Source organism: Dysidea avara, chromosome 1 (assembly GCF_963678975.1).
Source record: "Dysidea avara chromosome 1, odDysAvar1.4, whole genome shotgun sequence".
NCBI lineage: Eukaryota > Metazoa > Porifera > Demospongiae > Dictyoceratida > Dysideidae > Dysidea > Dysidea avara.
The window spans coordinates 49,206,209-49,231,633 of NC_089272.1; the positions used below are offsets into that span (position 1 = coordinate 49,206,209).

The 25,425-nt window shown below is 37.2% G+C and overlaps 1 protein-coding gene and 1 long non-coding RNA gene across 5 annotated transcripts in view; one reads left to right on the top strand and one right to left on the bottom strand.

Moving 5' to 3' along the window:
• LOC136267138 (E3 ubiquitin-protein ligase TRIM71-like) overlaps positions 1-8,720 on the bottom strand; it is a 50,871-nt gene extending 42,151 nt beyond the window's left edge. Inside the window, exons 1-4 of one of the 3 annotated variants that reach the window (XM_066062215.1) lie at positions 7,908-8,668; positions 6,544-7,577; positions 6,404-6,494; positions 5,897-6,354 (exon numbers count right to left, since the gene is read on the bottom strand). In XM_066062215.1, the coding sequence (XP_065918287.1) occupies positions 6,728-7,577; positions 7,908-8,311 (1,254 nt within the window). In that variant the 5' untranslated portion in view covers positions 8,312-8,668 and the 3' untranslated portion in view covers positions 5,897-6,354; positions 6,404-6,494; positions 6,544-6,727. The other 2 variants (XM_066062224.1, XM_066062233.1) reach the window with 2 other exon arrangements.
• The window catches only part of LOC136267200 (uncharacterized), a 95,330-nt gene continuing 71,386 nt past the window's right edge, over positions 1,482-25,425 (top strand). The window contains exons 1-3 of one of the 2 annotated variants that reach the window (XR_010706576.1): positions 12,393-12,483; positions 14,763-14,924; positions 15,119-16,535. This is a non-coding gene — a long non-coding RNA (uncharacterized lncRNA). Of the gene's footprint in view, positions 4,319-12,392; positions 12,484-14,762; positions 14,925-15,118; positions 16,536-17,845; positions 18,284-25,425 lie in introns of those variants that run through there. The other variant, XR_010706579.1, reaches the window with a different exon arrangement.

A 25,425-nucleotide genomic window follows, 5' to 3' on the forward strand; every position in this document is an offset into this window, starting at 1 on the left:
TAATAGACACCTATTTGAATAAATTTTATTCTACAACATGTGGAGGGGGGGGATTCTCTGATGGCTCACGGAAGAAAACTACATGTTCATGTGGGCATCTGTTCAGTTTATTGGTGGTGAATCCTCGTTGAATACTTGTAAAATATTTTGGAAGTTTCTGAGAAATTTCAAACCTGTAAGATTGTTAATAGATTTGTATATAAAGGAATGGCACATCCTTTCATATTAAAACTAATGTCAAATTTTCTGGATTCTGTTTTAGGCTTTGACCGTATTTGGTGAAAATTACAGTACCTTGCAAACAAACCGCCATAACTTCCACATACTTTAGTATACAGAAACACAGTTTAGTTTATCAGATTCCTTGATGTCAGGCGAATCCTGTGGTGTATTAGATTTTGTTCTGAGACAAGTGGAAATGACAAAAAGAGCCTTGTTCTGGTAAATTACGCATCATCAGGTGGGTAAATAAATGCTGGGAAAACAAGGTTTTTTGGCGTACTTCTCTATATGATTCTATATGATCTCATCCGGGTCAGACCCAGATAGTCAGTGAAGTGGATAAGACCCACTTGACCCGGACAAAATGTGACCCAAATGACGCAGATAATCCGGATGACCCGGCCCACTTACAACGCTGGTTTGTACTTTTGTGTTTTCTGTATATTGTATAGAGGGAAACTTTGGCGATTTGCTACAAATTCACCAACATTTAACCTGTCAAGTACTTGTAGCACCTCAGATTAGCATCTTTATAGCTAAACATTGAGGTTGAATTTGCCAAAGTTTATTTCACCAAATGCAAATTAATTTAGCTTGCTACTGATCAAAGTTTATCCCGCCAAGGTTTCCCTTTATATGGTATAGTGCAAAAAGCATGTATTATGTATTGGACAAGGGAATGACAAGGAATGACAAGGTTTTTTAAATCAGCTTGTTTGACCAACCTAAGATTGTGGAAGAAGAAGAAAAAGCAGATATTACATCATTTTAATGATTAGAATTAAGGGTAAAACTATGTATTGAGTGAAAAAATTATACCATCGATAATGGCTGCATTTGACGAAATGTATAGAATAGTTTTGATATGTTATGACTCTATTCCAAGGTAGGCCATATAACAAGGATGATATGATATAGTTGTAATTGTAACCATTAACCAATGTAGAGGCTGGATCTTATAAAAATTGATTATTGTTATTATGGATCCCGTGTAGAACTTGCATGTTGGTCAAGCTATATTTATGCTTTGGTTGCAAAGAGCAATTAAGTTTGATGAAATATTAGAGGCATTTTATTAATGTGAGGACTTGGTAAGAATGCTGTTTCACATTTTCTAGTCCTTGGTCTTAATGAAGTAACAGGGCTGGAGGAAGCGGTCCGGCCTATGGCCTGACCACTTTCAGCATTAACTTTTAAAATATATTTCTGAGTCGCTGATAGGCATTGGTCGGTTATGCTGGCATGTTATTCGGAATGATAGATACCTAAAGCATCATGCTAGCATTGTGTTATAATGCCAGTAGAATATTTATATCATACTGTTAATCCTTCCCTGTGACAATCAGTCATGGAGATGATCGAAACACTCTAATAGGACAGCCACCCTAATAGAGCATTCAGGTACTTACTGATTTATTAGTCAAACACTTTATGAAGCTTGCAAATACGAAATAAATTATAAATAGCTTTGCATGGAAGTGTACATAATTGGATGAATATTTGAGCACTGCAGCATGGCATGATAGGGTAAGATTAAACATATAGTTTAGTGCCTAGCTAGCTATTCACTGAGTTGTGGCTTCATCTCATTAAAATTAGTTGTAAGTTACATTAGCTATCAGTTTCAAATATTAGACTCATGCATGCATATACTGTAGCTATAACAACAGGTAACAATACTGTATTTACATGTGTTACAACTGTATAATGTAAGAAATTAATGTGATCACATGATGTAGCTGCATGTAGTGAGTTTAACACAAGTGTTAGTCAATAATATGCTAGGGAATTTACAGCTGAAAATAGTCTCAGATTTAATCTCAGAGCATGCAATTTAGAAGGGTAGCATGCCCCCAGACCCTCCTAGCATTCACACAACAAGTGCTCAGCATTTCATAGTGCCTACTCCTTGGCCTGACCACTTTAGAATTGTTTCCTCCGGCCCTGAGTAATCTGTGAGTATTGGAGAATGTATTCTGTAACATTTTAGTGTAGTTCAATTTGCTGTAAAGTTATGGAGCATATTGTTTACCACTAACATGTTCAACACTATCAAATATTAAATTAATTTCAGTGTGGCTTTAAGCAGTGTTACTCTTGTGAGGCCCAACTAGTATCAGTAGTAGAACACATTTCAGACAACTATGACCAATAGAAGCAGATTGATCTTATGGCAAATCATGATGGGATATTACCCTTCTTCTTGTAAACTGGTGTAACATTTGCAGGTAAGGCAATCACAATAGAAACAGTTCCAGTTGACAGATTAAGTAAAGATGATCTGCATGGAGTCAGTGGCGTAGCTAGCTCAGAAGGATTGGTTGGGCACCATTGTAGGCGTACAAGTTGCAGTAATCAGCATGCAAAACATGGGGGTCTGGCATGGGCATGCCCCCCAGGAATATTTTTGAAAATTACATGCTGAGATTCAATTTAGTGACATTTTGCAGTTAATCTCTAGTAGGACACTAGCTGTACGAATGCTTTGTGTGTATAATAATTATTATTAGTTAGGTAACTGTAGGAGGCTTCATATTGCACCTCGTATCACACAGTTTAGCTATAGCTAGCTACGTACGATGAGTACCTGTGCTGGTAGGGCACTGGAACTGATTGGTTGGGCCTGTACCCTACCAGTACCCACCTTAGCTACACCACTACATGGAGTATATAGGTGCAATTTCTGCAGCACATACAGTGTTTAGATACTATTGATGGAATTTCATCTGATTTGTTAGTATCTAGCAGTCACTGTGGTTGCACAAGACTGAGTATGAGTAGTCCTTATATGGCTAGCTACTTTTCTCTTCTATATTATCATTTAATGGACACCATTCATATTAACACATGTATAGTAACCTTGTCCCCACCAACCTGAATTTTGTAGGTGTGAATCAGTTGCTCTTCCCAGTTATGATATACTCACATACACTAGGTGATATACATGCTCATGGTATGCCTCATGTGTATAATGTAGATTACATGTACTTATTTCTACAGGTGAAATGACTGGGGATTTGTTTATATGGTCATGGGAAATTATAAAATTATCAGTGAGAAGTTTGATGAACTGACTCATGCATGACACTCCAGTACAGTACTTTGGATGCTGAGCACCTTTAATTCAACAATGTCATAATCTATGTATGTTGGCTATCCTTTTGAACCTTGGAGAGGTTACTTCTGATATTCACACCTATATACAAACAATATAAAACTCAGATACACATTTCCCCAATAATATGTAAACAAGAAGATTCACCACAATGATCTTCAAAACAACCCTGCTGAGTGGCTATCCAAGGTGTGTAATGATGTGGCAACACGAATTAGCAGGAATATGGAGACCACATTATTAGGTAGGTAGAATAAGCTTTTTACCCCCTCCCCCCCCCCATCCTTTACATGAGGACATTAGTTGTCTACAGATGTGTCTCACCAAGGTTCCACTGTGAGCTGAATCCTGGTAGAATTACACAATCAACTCATTTGTACTACATGATCATCCGAAAACATTTTAAAATCTTTTCACTCAAGTGTTTGACACAATATTTATGACCAATCAAAATTACACCTAAGGGAAAAGCCATAAAGTGCACCATCTATATCCAGTGGAGCCAAACTGCATGTATACTCTCAATTGACACCTTTATACTGTCACCATTAATTATGCATCACTTGTACATTTCTAAAACTGCTCAGTATTGATTAATGAGTAGTTTTTATTAGTTTCGCTCTCCCGGAATTGCAACTTACAAAAAGCAAGTGAGCATGTCCAACATATACATCACTTAATGGATGGTTCAGGTATATGTATTAAGTTATGGTATCTGAAGTTCATGGAATTGGGTGTGTGTGAAAGATCTCCTTTTTGAAAATCCAGTTATGTGATCATAATTTGGTAGGAATGAGAGGTGTTTGCAATTACATGAACAAAGTTAAACACTCTTGTTTATGTACATTCTGTTATATTTCACTAACAGAAACACAACAAGAACAGCTATGTGGAGTTGGCAGGTTTTGATGACAAGACACTTACAGTCATGTTAGTACCAGTACCAGAAGTGACTTATTCACATGTGAAGGTTGACTTGAGGTAAGTACAGTAGTACATGTACAGTGTATACTGTAGACTTCAAGTGGGAAAATGAGTGGCCATTCAGTTTTAACTTTGGCAAGTTTCAGTAAAATTTTTGTATGCCGGCCTAGCTAAATAGATTATTCAGTTTTGTGTGGTCTACAGATTAAATGGTGATTATAAGGATTGAGAGAAAATGAACTTTGTTGATGGCTGATTTCTTCGAGTAAGTTTTGTATGTGGTCTGGCCTGTCTACTTGGTAGAAAATTCCACTATAAAATGGTCCCATTTTGAGAATTGACCGTGAAGTTACTTACACATGAAAAAATAATTGTCCTTTTGTTTCCCAGTTAAAAACACACTGATGTGGTGTGCCAGCTTTCTTTGGAGCAGTCCACTCCACTGTGTGTCTTGTTGTTGTTTGTGTATTCAGTGTCTATACATGTATGGATGTTTGTTTACATAATTTTTTTTTCATTTACAATATAAACAAGAAGCCTCCGGTTGCTTAGCTATTAATAATTTTAAACAACTATTTAATCTGTTATTATTTTTGTTGCACTTATCCTTGTCTTGCTGTAGCATTAAAATGATGGTGTGCTCTAATTGGATGATTGGATCAGTCATTGAACTGTGTCATTATTAAGATGTAGCAATTCAATTTCCTTTGAACTGATAATAAAATGGAGTACGTCACCAGTCCACATCTACAAGACTACCCACAAGATGATGTGGTCCTGTACCTAGCAAACTGTTAACCCAGCCAATGAATAATATATCCACGTGCCACTAGGTGATGAGTGTGGGCTGGGAGTATTTTTATTGTTACAATACAGCTAAAATAATTTATTATAGTTAGTATGTGTGGCAGTTCAACAATATAAAGTGTGGTTGTCTAAATGGTCAGTGTAGACAAACTTGTGGTCACATGTCAACAGGAAGTGTATTTAATGGACTATACTTTAAAAAAGATTGTAATAACAAGTTAGTGTGATTTGACTCTTGGTCCCCATTAGTTCATGGTAGGGTAAACTGTTACAAATCATTTTTGTCTGTGTGACATTAATAATGGCAATGATTGTGTAGCCACCATGTATATTAACAAGTATAATAATGACTAAGTAAATATTGTACATAATTATACAACACTTGAAAGGTTTCCACTAGTACTACAGCTAAGTGACTGTTCTATTAGAGTAGTTGATATTTACCAGACTGCTTAGAGTATGATTTTCATTCAGAATAGTATCAAGAGTTAATAATATTATGTGACCAAATCTACAAGAATCCCACATGTTAGTGGATTTACAAATTACATTTTTCTTTACCTAAAGGAATGGTCAACTGAAATTTCAGCTTTGGAAGCCAAGAAATTTTGAAGTTAACAGTGCTACAAAGTGGTAACGACAGAAAAATCTATTTTTGTATAGTAAACCTCATTACTACCATATATGGTACAAAATTTTGGTAGGAGACTTAGATAATTTTTTTGTTGTATCACATGCAGCATCAGTAATGTACTATCCCTCAGTTAACTAGTTTATAGACTACTCATACGTCATAAATCCCATAAAGGCTGTTTCCGTATAGTAATTATGTACATGAAAGAAAATGATTCATTCAATTCTCAAATACACAGAAATACATTTGTCCAATCAGTACATTAGTGACCACACCCACCTCTACAGGAGAGTAGGATCTGGTGATATTGGTCAGTATTGGACACTGATGTGTTTAAAATACATTAAGCCAATCAGAATGTCTAAGGAATACATCATCTACTACATGTGGTAATGGAGAACTAATAAATTGACAGATGATCCAAAAAATCCTAACCAATATCACCAGACCCTATATCCTGGTGTGGTGTGGGTGTGAGTAGTCTGAGGAGAACATGTTGTAACACCTCCTGAATTAAACACATTTAAATTACACATCCAAATAGGGTAGTACACATACCTTATTAAGGTGAAGACTGATTTAATCACTTGACAACCACAACAAATCCCTCATGTAGACGTCACTACACTGGGTGGATCACATGATCCGGACACTGGTGATTTATAAAGTTCACACATTGTCAAGTTACACATTTTGATTACTTTATTCTGTACACACAGTACAATCTGATTGGCTAAGTCCCCAATGACATCATTTCAGATGATCTTCATTGTACACATCTACTTTCTCCACCTGTATAGAAAAGACACTTGTATGGCAGCTCTTCATTACCAACACTTACTGGTCACTTCCTGGTAACAGTGGTTGTGTGGTTGTCATGGCTACATAGTAACAACACAAAACAACCACACCATCACCCCTCACACACTAATATGTACAATTACGTAGAATATTATCATATTGTGTAAACAATTAGTAACCATGGTAATAATAGATTACATTATACAAACACACAAAATAACAATTTAACTGATAACTTGTAGTCTCTTGTTGTGAAACTCCACAACATAAATACTCCCACTACTGTTCATGGCTATACCATTGATAGTATCAAATTCTCCTTGTTGAGGTCCCTTCTTTCCAAAATGTTCTATCATTTGATGGGTGGGGCTCCATACACCAATTTTATTCCTATCACCATAACTAGCTATGATGTGACCATCAGGGCTAACAGTAATGGCATATGGTTTATCACATGTTATCCTACTAATAAAACTGCCAGTATGACTGAAGAGACTAATATGATTACCATCATAGTCACTAACTAACACTCTATTGTCAGTATCAATTGCTATTGTAACAGGATACTGAAATTGTCCAGGGTTGGACCCTTTACTGCCAAATGTAAATGCAAATTTATCATCTTGTTGGAATACCTGGACCCTGTGATTCCACCTATCTACAACATATAACATTTTATTACTACTGAAGACTAGTCCCCTAGGTCTATCAAACTGGCCATTGTTGTTCCCTCTATTGGTACCAATTATTGATAAGAGTTTTCCTTGTAGGGAATACTTCTTCACTTGATGACTACTAAAGTCGCTAATAGCTATGATGTCATCCTTACTGACTGCTATACCAACAGGATAGACCAATCTGTTGTCACTACTTCCTTGTCCAATCACTGCTAGTAAGGCAAAGTTACAGTCCAGCACAATTACACACTCGTTAGTATAATCAATAATGATGACTTCATTATTAACCCCTATAGCAACATCACCGAGTTTACCAAACTTGTTCCCTCCATAATGAGTCATCACTTGGCAGTGTCCTTCTCTCATCTTGCTGTAGTCTCTCAGTACAACTGATATCCTACAGTAACATGACAGTATCACATGATCTACTGTACATTAATAATACTGGTGACATCACTTCCTGTATGTACAGGAAATGAGATAACATTATAGTGGAAAGTTTGAGTGATAATCACTTGTATGTTTTGTATGTATGACACATTGTATGGGAAAATAATACATGTATAGCTATTGTATAGTAGTGTGACTGTATAGACTGACTGTGTAGTAGTGTTAATATGTATAGTCATTGTGTAACATTAGTATACACTAACTGAATAAGTATAATACAATCACACCTCACATGTTATCCACAAAACACTCTAATAGAACACACACTATTCCTCACTTGTGAGGACTGCCTGGGATGTGTTGTCCATCAATTACAATTGATATCATGTGATCTCCAGGTGTCCTGGGAGTGAAGGATACTGTGTAGTTTCCACCACTAACATCCTTGACTGGTCCCACTACTATGGCTTCTCCAGTTTTGGTGGTCACGGATACATTTACCTCACTATTCTTATCATCAACAATGTCACCATTGACATCTCTAAGTATTACCATTAGTGACGTCTCTTTGGTCATTATTGTCATTGCTGTAGGGAAGGTCATTTCACACTTGCTGGGGTCCAGAGGTAGAAATCCTCCCAACTTGGTCACCTCCTCACAAAGACGTTCCACTTCTTCATACTCAACTTCTCTTTGTTCCTTCATTACTGGTTCCAGTCTTGATCTCTTCTTCATTAACATCAGGTGATCTTGTCGTCGCTCCAGTATCTTCCTCCTCCTAACCAGTTCAGTGGTAGTCACTTTGTTCTCTCTTGTCTTCTTCAATAGCTCCAGACAATTCTGTAGTTGTGTCCATAGTAACAACAACCTCTCCAGCTGTAGCTAATATTAAAACAAGAACAACGAGACACATCATTACCACTACCAATCCCAGGAAGAACTACTTTGTAGCATAATATTACTGATGTTAGCATTGTTGGTTTAGCTTTGACTGTCAATTTCAAGCCAGTTTCAAACCTTTAAGTCAGTAAAACAGATAATGTGTTTGCTTTTAATTTCTCTAATAGAGAATGCTAAATGGTAGGTGGGAGGGGCTCACCTATTACACAAAATCATGTGAATTGGTTTGGTATGTAAACCTGTATGGGGTTATAAATAAACTTATAATTAAAAGACCTTGCATGACAACAACACATGTTATTTGCAGTAATTAATATCTAATCCAAAACAGCCAAGCTGTAAAAAAGAGTGCAGCCCTGAGAAAAAGGCTATGGTGAAAAAAGATGTGAAATCCAAGGTGGCGGCCAAGAAATGGCTGTGATGGTAGGTTAATGGTAAAAATTTTAATAACGACAATTCAGGTGAATTTGGTGCTGCTTGGTCAATTGGCACAAAATTCACCTGAATTGTTGTTATTAAAATTTTTACCATTAACCTACCATCACAGCCATTTCTTGGCCGCCACCTTGGATTTCACATCTTTTTTCACCATGGCCTTTCTCAGGGCTGCACTTTTTTTACAGCTTGGCTGTTTTGGATTAGATTTCACTTCTTTTTGTATTTGTATACACCAAAGCCGGCCTATGGCCGGCTTTAGGGCTTTTAACCTATCATTTATTCTTTACTACAGGAAGAAGAGAAGATGAAGCAGGGTGATTTCTTTGTAGCTGACCCCTCTGCAAGGTGATCCTTCTAGCTGATCTCTCTACCGGATGACTTGTTTCTAGCTGAACTCTCTACAGGGTGATTTGTTTGTAGCTGAACTGCTGAACTCTCTACAATGTAACTTCTTCTAGCTGAACTCTCTACGGGTGGCTTGTTTCTAGCTGAACTCTCTACAGGGTGATTTGTTTGCAGCTGAACTGCTGAACTCTCTACAATGTAACTTCTTCTAGCTGAACTCTCTACGGGTGGCTTGTTTCTAGCTGAACTCTCTACAGGGTGATTTGTTTGTAGCTGAACTCTCTACAAGGTAACTTCTTCTAGCTGATCTTTCTACAGGGTGATTTGTTTGTAGCTGAATTCTCTACAGGGCAATTTGTTTGCAGCTGAACTCTCTACATAGTAGTTTCTTTGTAGCTGAACTATCTACAATGTAACTTCTTCTAGCTGAACTCTCTACGGGTGGCTTGTTTCTAGCTGATCTCTCTACAGGGTGACTTGTTTGTAGCTGAACTCTCTACAGGGTTATTTGTTTGTAGCTGAACTCTCTACAAGGTAACTTCTTCTAACTGATCTTGCTACAGGTTGATTTGTTTGTAGCTGAACTCTCTACATGGTAGTTTCTTTGTAGCTGAACTCTCTACAATGTAACTTCTTCTAGCTGAACTCTCTACGGGTGGCTTGTTTCTAGCTGATCTCTCTACAGGGTGACTTGTTTCTAGCTGAACTCTCTACAGGGTGATTAGTTTGTAGCTGAACTCTCTACATGGTAGTTTCTTTGTAGCTGAACTCTCTACAATGTAACTTCTTCTAGCTGAACTCTCTACGGGTGGCTTGTTTCTAGCTGATCTCTCTACAGGGTGACTTGTTTCTAGCTGAACTCTCTACAGGGTGATTAGTTTGTAGCTGAACTCTCTACAAGGTAACTTCTTCTAGCTGATCTTTCTACAGGGTAATTTGTTTGTAGCTGAATTCTCTACAGGGCGATTTGTTTGCAGCTAAACTCTCTACATGGTAGTTTCTTTGTAGCTGAACTCTCTACAATGTAACTTCTTCTAGCTGAACTCTCTACAGGATGATTTGTTTCTAGCTGATCTCTGTACAGTGTGGCTTGTTCCTAGCTGAACTCCCTACAGGTGATTTGTTTGCAGCTGAGCTCTCTTACATGGTGGTTTCTTAGTAGCTGAACTCTCTACAAGGTGACTTCTTCTAGCTGATCTATCTACAGGATGACTTGTTTCTAATTGAACTCTCTACAGTGTGATCTGTTTATAGCGGAACTTTCTACTGGGTGATTTGTTTGCAGCTAAACTCTTTGCATGACTGTTTCTTTGTAACTGAACTCTCTACAAGGTAACTTCTTCTAGCTGATCTCTCTACAGGATGACTTGTTTCTAACTGAACTCTCTACAGTGTGATCTGTTCATAGCGGAGCTTTCTACTGGGTGATTTGTTTGCAGCTAAACTCTTTGCATGATTGTTTCTTTGTAACTGAACTCTCTACAAGGTAACTTTCTAGCTGATCTCTCTACAGGGCAATTTGTTTGTAGCTGAATTCCCTACAGAATAACTTGCAATGTAATATAACTGAGTAAATTATAAATGCAGCTGAATGCTTTATTAGGGTGACTGTTCTATTAGAGTATCTCGATCTCGCATTTGCTGTATGTAGTTGCCTTTCGAATCATAACTCAGTGATTTGTACTTCGATTCTTCTGTACTACTGCAACAACTTTCTATGATGATTATTCCAGTTACATACTGATTTTCAGCTTGTTGCTCTAAGCGGTTTGCCTGGTAGACACGAAAACTAATAGTTTTTTTATTCATAAAAATCGATCGCGTAATTTTGACACAGGTTGGGTTTTGTGTCATATCTCCATGGTCTTTATCCCGATTCCTTTCAAACCACAAAAAGGCACTCCTACGATGGTTGATCCATCTACATATCAATTTTCAACTGATTCCTCCAAGGGGTTTACCCTGTAGGTGTGACAGACCTTCGACCTCATTTTACGCAAATAATTGGTCATAACTCCGTGAATGTGCATCGGATTCCTACCAAAGTTGGTATGGAGATCCGCCTTAATGAGCCCTTTAAGTGTGCCAAATGTCAGCCCAATCCGAGCACGCATTCGTGTTTTATGGCGAATTTTGCGAAATGAAGATAACGAAGAAATTAAAACGAAATTTTGTTCGCTCGTATCTCGGAAATGGCTGGAGCAATTTTCTTCAAATTTGGTATGTAGACTCCCCTAACTGGGCGGCACATCTCTAGCAAATTTGGTTCCAATCGGATAAGGGATCACAGAGCTACATAGGTGTGAAAATTGCATTTTTTTTCTTCCTGTTAATATACTCATGGTGCGGTGCGCCGACTTCTTGGGCCACACGACACACTACCTTGTATCTTGATATTATAGTTTAAACATAAAAATGAATTGATTTGATTGGTCGAAATCTTGTGCACGTGATTTTGCTGGTATTTGTTGTCACACAATATCTATTAGAACTGCTGTATTATGTTACTGATACTAACTTTGTGTGGCAGATTAACTACAAAATAATACCTTTAGTGTGTTCTCCCTCTTGTCTGCTCCTTTGGTAATATCTGTTATGACTTGTTCTTCTCGTTCATCGATGATTTTTCTAAGAGCATTAAACACCTCCCTTGTCCTCTCCATGTTGTGCTCCTTTCTGCTCCTAACACGTTGTCTCATTTCCTTCACAACGGACACTGCTCGTTTCGTCTCTTCCAGTAAATCTGTCATGTGACCCATAGCTTCTCCCAGTCTCCTGGTTTCTTCATCAGTCACACTTGTAATGCTAGTACGCTGGTGTGTTGAGTAACCATGGGAGACACAATCTCTACATAACTCAGTTCCACATTGTCTGCAGAACACGTCAAGTTTTCTTCGTGGATGATCAGGACAATATTTAGAAACGGGCGTGGTGGAGGGATACTGCAATAAAGCGGCGCATTCTTCGCTACAGTTAATAGCATCTTGAAGTTGGTCTGGATTATCAAAATGTTCCATCAACACTTGACACTTAGCCACAGAAGACACGGAAGGAAGGAGAGCAGAAGCCATTTTGACGAAACGCACGGCACACCCTTTGAATAGACAGCTACTAGGCGCGCATAAGAAAAATTGAAGTTAAAGAAGTCCGGTCATCTATGGTCGCAACAACTGTTGTTGGTCACCAGGTCGTGTTTAATGGAGTACTGATAACGGAATGACAGTTTGTGTGTAAGTTTTTAATGTGTATCTGTACTCATTGCGAGACTGTATGGTATTTATTTATTTTATTTGTGTATATTATATGCTGTGCAAAACCACTTAGTGAATCCACCACACCCGGCTACACCTTTGGTATTTATTTATTTGTTGTGTGTTGTGCAAAAATCTCAGTAAATACATAGATACTATAGCTTAGGCCACTTCAACTTAATTTCATGTTTCTCGGCCCGACCGACTCATTTAATTTCTTGGAACAATGTATATGTTAACTTTTAAAATCATGAGTTTAGCCACATGAGTGGAAGGAAATGGTGTCGATGTATTGCTGGCCTTCCGTATCAGTAAAGCGCGGAGCGAATTTGGTTATTGCAAGAAAAGATTTAGCTATTTTTATTTTTGTTGTAAAATAACTTGGCACATGAAGCTATTTACTTTATGGGTGTGTATATAATACTACATTAAAATATGTATTATTCTTTTGCATGGTTTTATTATACTGTGAGTGACATGTTTAGCTTGATAATAGCTATGTATACTTTTGATTGTGGGTTTTGAACCTTCTGTATCGTCTTGACCCTTGACCCACTGTAAGAGCTATTTTGTGGCCTCGACCATTGACTTAGAGTTTGACCGTGGTCGCAGATCAACCTACACAGCAAGAGCCAGAGTGACACCCCCTTGCCATTCCAGACCCTTTTTCGGAGTAGGTGCTTGTAATTCCAATCGATAAATGCTGTGCAGAGAAAAAACGGTCTGGCCATGCGAGACTAGTATCTGTGCTCATTGCTACTGTATGTGAGACTGTGTTTGTTTTGTTTACTTACAGTATGATTAAACCTGTCCTTTGTACAACCCTGACCCTATACACCACCATAATGTAGTACACTTATGGCAGTCATTTACAGCCTACCAACCTAGGAAATAGTCTGGTAACACCCACCTCTTTGTATTATAGCGGAAGGGTCTGGTGACCATAGTATATGGTACTTGTGCTACTATCAGAGCCAATCAAATCACATTATCCAGTTTAAATAATCATGTGACATAAACCATGTAGTTGTGCCATTAATAACACAATAACCATGATGACCAAATTAGAAAGCAGTGGATAATCCCCAAGTGAGACTCTGAGATGCACACACAGTAAAGACTTTTGTTAAGAAGTATAAACTTTTGTGCTTTCTTTGCCAAGTTACAAACTAAACAAGTAATACTATTATTACTTTGCAGAGGCGGATCCAGGAGCTGGCAAGGGGAGGGCACAAACAGGCTAAGTTGTAGGTGATTGCAGGGAGAGCCAGATTCTCTTGTTAGTTGCTGCATTTTCTGAAGCAGCAAATAATCACCTCTAATAGTGTCTCACTGTTGATTTTTGACATTTTAGCTTTTGCAGATGATTGCGAGGTCTTAAAAGCTGTGTAAAAGGCTATGAATCTCTTAAACAGCAGCAACGTGATAGTTATTTTAGAGGCACTTGGTACGCATGTAGGTGCTGAGGGACAATTTCACAACTAGTTTGACTTTGGTTCACTTCGGTTTCAGTTAAATTTGTAATAAATACTACATATTTTCATTAATTATAAATTGATCATTCTTGCCCTGACATAAAGTTTAGTATTTTAATCAGAAGTACATGTATGGCTCCTCCACAAAGTGAGAGGGGGGCGTTTGTCCCACATTCCCCATCCTGGATCCGCCATTGCTTTGTGCACACATTTACATTCTGGTCACACAAGTACCATATACTATGGTCACCAGACCCTTACTCTATTTGAAGGGGTGGACTACTTAGGAAACAGATAAACCTTGAGACTTGGTCTTGATGTGTAGAACTGTATCTGTACATTATTGTAGGCAGAGATGACAGGTGGAATAGCTGTCATGTTCAGACACTGGACAAAACACATATAATACACATGCTCATCTTCATATAGACATCAATATAGTATTGAGAACATGTTTTGTAGTGATAAGCTGCACAAGAAACCTATAGTAACTGTGTAGAAGTCTTTCAAGGTTATTTCTCCAGCTAAAGATATCAGTGTTCTGTGATATAGTGCATTTTGTGTATCACATATCACCATCAATAAACTGTTCGATACGATACTGTATCATGATACTATAATGAAATGGTCATGGCTAGTTATAACTGGCATATTAGCTAATAGTTGTAACAATATCCAATTTATCTGTACCTTAAAGAGCCGACACTGATTCTACATTCACTGTGTATATATTTTAAATTTCTTTATTCGGTGATGCTGATAAACTACTGATGTGACAAAAAGCTAGTGTGTTCTGATATGATTTTTAGTACGGACAACAGAGTTACTGTTAAAAAGCACATCTCTACCTGGATACCTGCCTCTATTACACCACCCAGACAATTAGCTACCACATGCAGCTCTTCATACCTAAAGTGTAACAGCTACTGTTTTTAGAAGACCTGGGTAAGAATGTTTAACCATAACAGCAGCACTTATACACATGTATTTGTATGGCTTTTTGTAAAATTGCATTTTATAGCACAAGTTAATAGAGAGACTTTCTATTTGAGTATCTAGATCACTGTTACAACAATAGAACAATCACTGACTGTTCTACTAGAGAACTTTGATATATTGTTCTTGTATTTCACTCACAGAAACACCACAACAACAACTATGTGGAGTTGGCAGGTTTTGATGACAAGACATCTACAGACCAGTACCAGAAGTGACTTATTCAGATGTGAAGGTTGACTTGAGGTAGGTTTCTACTAAGCCCCAATAGACACAATACAAACCCTAGGGGTTAAGTGGGTATTTGTTAGATATTCAGATTGTACTTCACATATAGCTAGGCTACAAGGGAATTATATAATATGCTTGTTTTGTAAAAATGCTTAGTACAACTCATTATATCATCAAAACTAGTCTACACACAATTTGTTCTGGCATTAACATCAGCCACTCAACTACTCTTACAGGTACAAATGACATCAACTGATCCTAAGCTTTAACAACTGTTTATTTTGTTCAGTTTCTGTAGTCAGTTACACTAGTTGATGTCACTACTGTAGCATAGAGTGATAACTCAAAATTACGTTAAAATGCGTAATCGTAACTTCCACGGGGTAAGAAGTGGGGCAAATTCAATGGGGGGGCACCTTCAAGAGGCTACAACTCGGTTTCTGGTGCTTCATTCGGCATGAAACTTACTCAGGACATAGAACAAAAGTTGGGAAGCATGATGAAAACCATCACTTGGGCATCGGGTTGGTTTTACCTGGGTTCAAAGGATAAAACGGCTGTTTTGGGCTCAACTCGAAAAAGCCATTGTCACTAAACAACACTTCAGTAAGAAAGAATAAACAACTATGAACCATTGTATGTCAATGTGTCGATATAAACATTGTGGGACTCTTCTATCGCACTTTTCAGAAGTGTCAAAATCCTTGTGCCTACGCATTTTTTGTCAGTTATCAGCCATAACTCGCCCAGCACGGATCAAACTAACTTGCACTACTTAAATATCTGTTATACTACTCTCTTCCTTGTTCCTGACACCGTGGTTTTATTTAGAAAGACAGTCTCAACAAACCTCAGGCAAAGTAAACTCGTGCCCCAATGGCATGCATACTTTTTCTGCCCTGCAGAAGTGATTATGTAACGACTGTGACGTCAAGTGTTACCACTCTATAGCACCATCCACCTTCCTTCTTTTGTGCATTTAAATAATCGTGTGACTTGAGATAATTGGTATATTGTACCAATACTAACTCGCCTATTAAAAAGGGTAACAAAACCACATGATAAAGGTTGAACAAACCCCATAATAATATTATAAGATAATGTGTGATTAGTTGTGGTTGAGGATGGTATGTTAATGGGATGATGTAAGAAACCCTATACTCTCTGAAGTGGTAGTTATGTACATATAAGGTCATAGAATAATAGTGTTTATACTGTATGTAGTTGTATCACTTATTGGTGTGTAGTGTATGGAACTTGTTAAATGTGTGAGATTTTGAAGATTGAACACATTGAAACACTGTGTTAAGATTTCATGGACATGATAAGGTCACTATTGATAATTGACTTCAGATCTACTTTGTAGATAGTGCTTGTGCCTTGGGAGAGTATGCCCTTAAAGTAGAACCTGTTGTTGTGTAGAGTTTGTGTACTATTGTTGTGTAGAGTTTGTGTACTATTGTTGTGTAGAGTTTGTGTACTATTGTTGTGTAGAGTTTGTGTACTATTGTTGTGTAGAGTTTGTGTACTATTGTTGTGTAGAGTTTGTGTACTATTGTTGTGTAGAGTTTGTGTACTATTGTTGTGTAGAGTTTGTGTACTATTGTTGTGTAGAGTTTGTGTACTATTGTTGTGTAGAGTTTGTGTACTATTGTTGTGTAGAGTTTGTGTACTATTGTTGTGTAGAGTTTGTGTACTATTGTTGTGTACTATTGTTGTGTAGAGTTTGTGTACTATTGTTGTGTACAGTTTGTGTACTATTGTTGTGTACAGTTTGTGTACTATTGTTGTGTACAGTTTGTGTACTATTCAAGTTACTGGACCATGTAGTGTGTATATAATACACAAGTAGAGGAAGGTGAAAAAGTTGAGGGCTCAAAATATTTGAGCAGACCCTTGTATGGAAGCTGGAGTCTTGTTAATGGTTATAGTGATTACAACAGTGTGCTTTGGTGCACTCAGCATGCTCCTTTTAGCCCCCCCCCCCCCCCCCCCAAAAAAAAAAAAGTTTTGGTGCTATGCGATTGATTTGGGTGGTACTTTTTGTAAAAGCATTGTCAATTAAAATTCATGACAATGTTTTATCATGTGATACACTTGTGACATCCAAAAGGTGCCATGCAAAATAGTGAGAAAGTTTGTCCATGCAAAGTGAAGTTTACTACTTTATGACAAAGTGGTCTTTGTACAGAAATGGTCTATATAATTAGAGTTGAGTGATAGTGGATTATTGTGATAGGTATATATAGTAACAATCATGATCTTAATGGTACACTATCGTGCTATCACGATTGCTTATCCATGTCTGTGCTTGGGCAAATACGTATATGGATAACAAAAGCAAAGATGATAATGTTGAAGTTCAGTAAACTGTAAAAGACCAGTAGCATGAGCATGAACAACAAAGATAACAACTGTAATACTCACACAACAATTATAATAGTTGTGCTGTCGCTCAGCTCTATATAAAAAGGTGGTCTTTAAGAGGTGGCCACTAAGTAAGGGTTGTACTTTAGTTATAATAACTTGATTATTACCATTTTCTATTTACGGTTTCCGTTTCCACTGATTCCAATTGCTCATTTTGTGCACTTGTAATCACTGTTAACCACCTATAAAAAACAAGTGTTTTTTTGCAGGCACTGAAACTTGACACCTCTAACTATAGACGAAAAGTTCATATATGATAGCTATGCAAGAAAAGATGGTATTAGCTTTTTGCAGAGTGGCACAATTGTAGACAGTGTGGCTTTGTTGTGCTTCTTGTCCATTCTGAACTAATTCACATACTGTATCACTGCTCACGGGTCCCCCAATTTACCAGTTAGAAAGGAGACTGACTTCACTGGTAATATCATGGGACACATTCAGCCATACCTCATGTGGTGATGTGACATACAATGTGACCTTATCTGATGGGACAACAGAACTGGTGGAGGAGAGAACCACTACTAGTAATACTATCAGTTTCATTGATCTTGATAATGATACTCAATATGAAGTGACAGTGTTGGCTATTAACAATGCTGGACCAGCAACTGTTGTTACTACTAATGTAACCACCTTAACTCCTTCAGGTTAGTGGATGTGTGTTAGTCGAGTTGTGATAATACCATGACAATAATGTCTTGTGTTGTGTAGGGCATTATACAACAGTTACACATGCCACATTATGTGAGCCCCATGAACAATCAAATATCAAATTACTCACTATAAACAAGGGATTCTATTATCTAGTAATTGTTTACACAATGACAACCACAAAGCCATTGTATAACTTTGAAGTACAATATCAGCCTAGGAAAACCCACATGTAAAATTTTACAGTAAACTTATCAGTCTAGTAGTGTTTATGTGTACCAGTAGTGAAGAATGGCTTTGTCGACTTCTGTGAGTTTAAGCACAATAAACATTGCTTACCTGTTGACATTTGAAGAAATTATCTTCAAGTGTGGTTTTTAGATGTTTGAGCAAGTGCACATGTACATATGTGCTGTACAAAAGTAGCAGTACGCCACTCTAACCTTTATGATCTGTCTCCTTACTGTTTCTCTTGTTAATAGTACCAATATCACTTGGAATATTTTGCTACAATGTTATTATCGACCATCAAAAAGTGTGTGATGTCATCTTTCCCACAATCATGAGTGAGGGACCAGTTATCCCTGTTCCCCTTCACTTTAGGGTGTGATCATTACAGATCTACTAACACTTTTGACAGACGCTATACAGAGCTCTTATAAAGTTATGCTACAGGTATTTATAATTGATTTTGCCATAACTATTATGGCTGTTGTGGCTGTGGTTGGGCAATGCATTAATTAAAGTATCACTACAACAAATTAACAAACAAAACCACAATAAAAGGTTAAAGTCATGCACTATTATTATGAGGTCATTTTGTGGTCTGTGGGAGGATATTCCTGTAAGTAGAGATCCCCCAAAAATGATGCGTGTGCCTAAAATGCCGTTTTCAAGAGACATCTTATGCCACGAAAGTCACCTTTACGGAGTAATATTAGTCCATCTAAGGCCAATGAAACTTGATTACCTGTTTCTTGCTCAGATTTTTGAAAATTTGATGCAGGCAGGTGGTTATTATTCATTATTTTCCAAAAGCACAACACACATCCAAACATGAAGATTTTTGCCAAAAAAAACCCAGTGAGATCTATATTGATTACTCTTGCATTAAATAGCTAAAGTATAACAAGTGATTTTCCCATTAGAGTATAGCTGATTGCTCTATTAGAGTAAAAGTGACTGCTCTATAATAGTATTTCGATCTGAAATACCAATAATGAAATTCCATGCAGGTGTATCAAAAGCATGCGGGCGATGATGCGAAATTGCTAATCAAGTTTCATTGGTCTAACATGAAATACAGTATTAAATACAAGAAAACACCTAACAGTGACTGGATATAGAATTTTTTTTTTAAATCGCCCAAATTTGAAATTTTGTTTCACTCACTCACTCACTCACTCACTCACTCACTCACTCACTCACTCACTCACTCACTCACTCACTCACTCACTCACTCACTCACTCACTCACTCACTCACTCACTCACTCACTCACTCCCTCGCTCGCTCGCTCGCTCACTCACTCACCCACCCACCCACTCACTCACTCACCACAGTCGCAAGCCTAGAGGCCAAATGAAGCAGTGCATGGCCACCATTTTACGTCACAATAATAAACTCACCAGTGGGATGTGCCTTTTGGGTTTTTACCACTTTTCGCTGTTTTCTTCTTTCAGATGCAGGAAGTGTATTGACCAGACCAAATTTGTTGTCTTCCTTATGGACTTTTTTCTTGTGTCCTTAATTCAGAGAGTTTGTTTAGAAAGACATCAGCTGTGGACAGTGAGACCTTAATTACCCAAACTTTTGATTATCCAAACCCTTTTGAGCTTCATTGAGCTCTAGCAATTTTATGATGAACTTTACAATAGAGCATTATTTAGAATATAATCTGATCTTATTTTCAGGTACCTGTGTTATTGTTCCATGTGTTCTTAGTCACTAGTAGTAAATGCAGTCGACTTCGGTGTCTACAATGATGCAAGTAGCTAGTACATTAGTTTTCATCATGCAGTTATCATTGAAATTCAATTACATTATGCAAAAATTGTTTGCGTTATGACATCATGTCCCCCCCCGACTATTTATTTTGTTCAGTTTCTATAGTCAGTTACACTAGTTGATGTCACTACTGCAGTACTTGCTAGAAGCAATTAATTCTGTTCATACCATCCTCCGTCTTCCTTCTTAATGCTTTTAAGTGATCATGTAACTTGAGATGATTGGCTACTGTGCTGCCTAATAAAATGAAACTGCAGAACAAAAGCGTAACAAAAAAACCCCTATAATAATAATAATAATAATATTATCATAAGGTAATATGTGATGTAGTTGTGTAAGCTGTGGTTGAGGATGGTATTTTAATAGGATGATGTAAGAAACCCTATACTCTCTGAAGTGGTAGTTATGTAGAAGTAAGTACATATAAGGTCATAGAATACAGTGTTTATATAGGACCTACTGTATGTAGTTGTGTATATCACTTATTGGTGTATATTGTACTTTGTGTGGGAGTATCAAAGCAATGCCGCGTATTGTATTGTCCATACAGTACTAATCAACTGCATAACTGTACTGTATGAGTCATACAGTACAGTTATGCAGCTAATTGGGCAAATACAGCACAGTTATGCGGAGAATTTATTTAAGTAACCAACACACTGTAAATCGCTAAAACCAGCCATACTAATCCTATGAGTTTGTTCTACAGCTAGGAATAGATTGTATAAACACTTACTGATCGTCTGATCACGAAGCTTTTTAAACATGACTTTACTAAGACAGCATGATTGATCATGTGTGTGACATTGTAAATCGCTAAAACTAGCCAAACCAATCCTATTAGTTCGTTCTACGACTAGAAATAGATTAGTTCAACACTTATTGATATCCTGATCACCGAAAATCACCACGGTTTGAGTACTAGAGAAAATCGGTCTGAGCCAGATGACCAGGAAGTACAATAGCTATGACAGTTAAAGCACCGCGTATGTTTGTGTGTATGAAAATACTGTGTGTATGAAAATACTGTGTGTATGAAAATACTGTGTATATGAAAATACAGCACTCGGGGGTGCCTTGAGGTAAATGCAGCACTTGGCTTCGCATCTTGCTGTATTAGACTCTCGACACGTCCCTTCATGCTGTATTTTCCATACACACGTGCAACAGTGCTTTAACTATAATATAGTGTAAGGAACTTATGTGGGAGATTTTAAAGATTGGACATTTGCGTAACCGAGGCACTATGTTAAGATCACATGATCATGAACTGCATAAATTTAATTTGATCATCAGGACACTATTGGCTGGCTTTAATTACGCAGCTCTACGTTCTAAATATTGTTTATACCTTGGGAGGGTGTGCTTGTAAAGCAGAACCTTTGTTCTTTAAAGTTCATGGCTATACAGTGTTCAGCTTATTGGTGTGTAGAGATTGTGTACTATTCAAGTCACTGGACCATATGTAACAGTTAGAGACCTACCATGAGGATCTTTGTGATTTTAAAAATCCAAGGTGAAGCCAAGGTATTTTTCTGAGTGGGCAGCCTCTAACTGACTTAGAAAATGGTGTGGGACTAGTAGATAGGGACCCGCCGATTATGCTCATAATTTTATCTATTATGCTATGCTGCACTGCTCAAAAATTCACCTATTATGCTTAAATTAATGCTCAATATTTACCTATTATGCTCGATTATGCTCTATGTTCATGCCTTAGTTCATATGCTTTGCTACTAGTTTAACACTGTATAGAAAGAAAAAAATGAGTGGCTGGAACGCAAATAATAAATTCTTGCTGCATGCCAGCATGTAAGAGAAAAGATCGATATACTCTAATAGAACAGTCAGTTTGATGATTATTCTATTAGAGTTACTGACTGCTCTATTAGAGTATATCGATTTTTTTGCAATTGTCATTTTTCCAGCAAGAATTTACACTATCGTACAAATATTTAACCTATTATGCTGGCATTATGCTCAATGCTTTTAGGTACCTATTATGCTCAAAATTATGCCAGCATAATCGGCGGGTCCCTACTAGTAGATAGATTGATCGTGGGTTGAGTACAACGTCATCGTGTCATCATCTTGCACAAAATGTGAACCCACAATCATTTTCCACATTGCCGATTATCACTGATCTGCTCTGCGTCCTGCTATTCAACACATTGTTAATCAAAACAACTGGCTGTCTTATACCAGCGTTGAAACCGGGTCGGGTCATCCGGGTCACATTTTCTCCGGGTCATCCGGGTCTGACCTGGTTTACAATTTATCCGGGTCTGACCCGGATTGGATCACGTGAGAAACGAAATTGTTCATTTGACAACGTGGAACTTATAGACGCTATCGCGTAGCTCTTTCGTGAGCCACGCCCACTTATCGCATTACCAACATATACTCAGCCACGCCTATTTGTTAGTAAGTGCAGTATGTAGCACGAAATTGAGGGTATCTATGGTGAGGGGTAGCTATTGTCAGTAGGTGAAGACCCTTTTTTTTTTTTTTTTTGGTCTTCCACCTACAGCTAGGCTGAAGTTGCAATATTTACTCAACACGAATCAAATGCTCAAAATGTAGACTCATTCGTTCGCCCGAGACTAGCCGAAACACGTCTCGGCTTTAATTAATCCGGGTCACATCCGGGTCAGTGGGTCATCCGGGTCAGCAGTAGTGACCCGGTTTCAACGTTGTCTTATACGTATGTGATTTGGTGGTGTAGTACATTGTGGGTCATTGCTCCCAGAGGAGGTAGGACATGAACTGTACACCACTTGATTCATTGAATAATTTACGTATTATTATCTTATGAGTTTCAATAATCACAGTACAAAACCAGCCAACAATGAGGTTCATTTGGGATCAGTAATACTCTCATAGAAGTATTACAAGGCTAGTTTCTTGTTAACATTTTGTGGCAAACCTATATCTCCTATATGGGTCATTCCATACCAAATCAACAAAAAAAAATCCGGCCCCCTTTCGATTTTCATGAAATTTGGCACAAACATGGACCCTATCAAGAAACTTTCTCACACCAAAATTTAGGTCATTTCATTGGTCTCCCTTTAAGTTATGACCACTCAAAGTTTCTGCTGAAAATTTTATTTTGCTTACACGTCTTCAATAAAATGACCATAACTTTGCTTGTGATTGATGTAGAAATTTCCAGTTTAGATTTTTGAAATCTTTATTAAATTCTCTTTTAGGTGATATATAATATTTTATAATTGCTCAAAGGAAAAGGTCAAACCACAAAAATGAAACGTTTTCCTTTGATCTTCATTTTCAAAAATATATATTCTTTAATTAAATTTATTTTTGGTTTGCATGTTGCTCTATTGCCTATCATTCATCACTGTGAGTTTAAATTTGGGACCAATAGTAGATCATGAGTTATAAGTGTTAATGTGTAGCCTTGTAATCACTGCTGTTTGTATGATATTTTTACAGTGTAATTTCTAATACCAATTACAAGTAGCCTTATATTGGTATGTTAAATATCATTTATGCATTAAAATAGTATTGACAAGGGCTCACTTCAGTGAAACCATATTAACAGAGCCACTTTTAAAGCTAAGAAAGTTGGAGCAATAATAAGGCTGCCTAATAAAGGAATCACTGATTATGTTTTTGCTGTAAGTTCAGTGTCTTATAAAATAGAGGTGGCCACTATAACAAGGTGGTCTTATTATAGGGGTAGCTATATTTATAAGGGATTTTCTGTACGACGAATGATATTCCAATCTATTCTTTCAATTTTATTTACTGTATAATAATAATACTCAGCCACAGATTATGATGATAGTTTCCAATCTTATATGTGTGTATAATGGATGCAAACGACAGTTATTCATACATATGTACATGTAAAGTGGAATTGAAATGCCATGTCTTAGTGATATCCAAAGCTTCTTGGTATTAATAACTAGATAGCTGCTTCATATAGTTGCACTAGAGTAGAAATATCCTATTTTAAGTTGGCTCTTATAAAAAGGTGGCCTTTAAGGTAGCCGCTAAGGTATGTTACACTGTATATCACTTTTGAATCATACTTTGAAAGAGCAAGCCTACTACTGACCACTTACAGGCCAACTTTATATGTTTGTACCTATAAACAATGCCTTTGCTGGAAAAATGTACACTTTTAAAACCACTTACTCGTCAGAAATTTGATGGAATAGAGTGGAAAGTTACCACCTGTATAGAAAGGCCACCACTCCATAAGGACCAATTTTAAATTGTTGCTATACACTTATGCAAATGTATTAAGCAGCTACCTGCACATTAAGGCCCAGAAATTTTGGCCCTAAGGTACCTGACTTTAACTCCATACATCAACTGTATCATGATAAAAATAGCAATGTATATAGCTCTTCTATAATTAGAATCATAGAAATGTTCCATAGAAATTACATTGTAGAAAGGTTCACTACAGCAATTGTACACTGATACATATCTATAGCTCTACGCGAAATACATTAACAATCAATTAAAGAAAGGGTCAAGGTAATTAACTTAGAGTTAAATCAGAGCATTATAGTAAAACTTGAGACTGAAAGTGGTGCATATTGCATGACAGTCTCTACAATCATTCACATGTAACTTTGATATGCAATGAAATCTGATGCATTGATATCAGTACACAATTGAATTTTTGAAGGTATAAGTTGAAAAGACTGTTAATACTGTATCAGTCATTCATTACTACTTGTTAGAAAATCTCTAGTAGATTACAATATTAAAACATTCATGTCTGTGTTAAGAACAAAGAATGCAGCTACATAACATCATGTTTTATTTTAAGTGTTTCAAATTACAGTGGAACTTGTCTTAGTGGCCACCTGTAACGAAAGGCCACCTTTCTATTAAGGGCCAACTTTAAATTGTTCTAGTAAGACATTTATACACATCAAACTATATAAATAGCCACCTGAATATTAAGGCCAAAAAAATTGGCCCTGACTGGCTTAGATAGTTTTCACTATAGCTACATTTGTGTATCAAAATACGCACTTGCATATCAACAATCAGCATTAAATGCTAACAGTAGCAGTAGCAGTTACTGTAGCTAGTGAAAATGTCATCAAGTTCAATATTTCACTACTGTATAATAGACTTGGCATCAT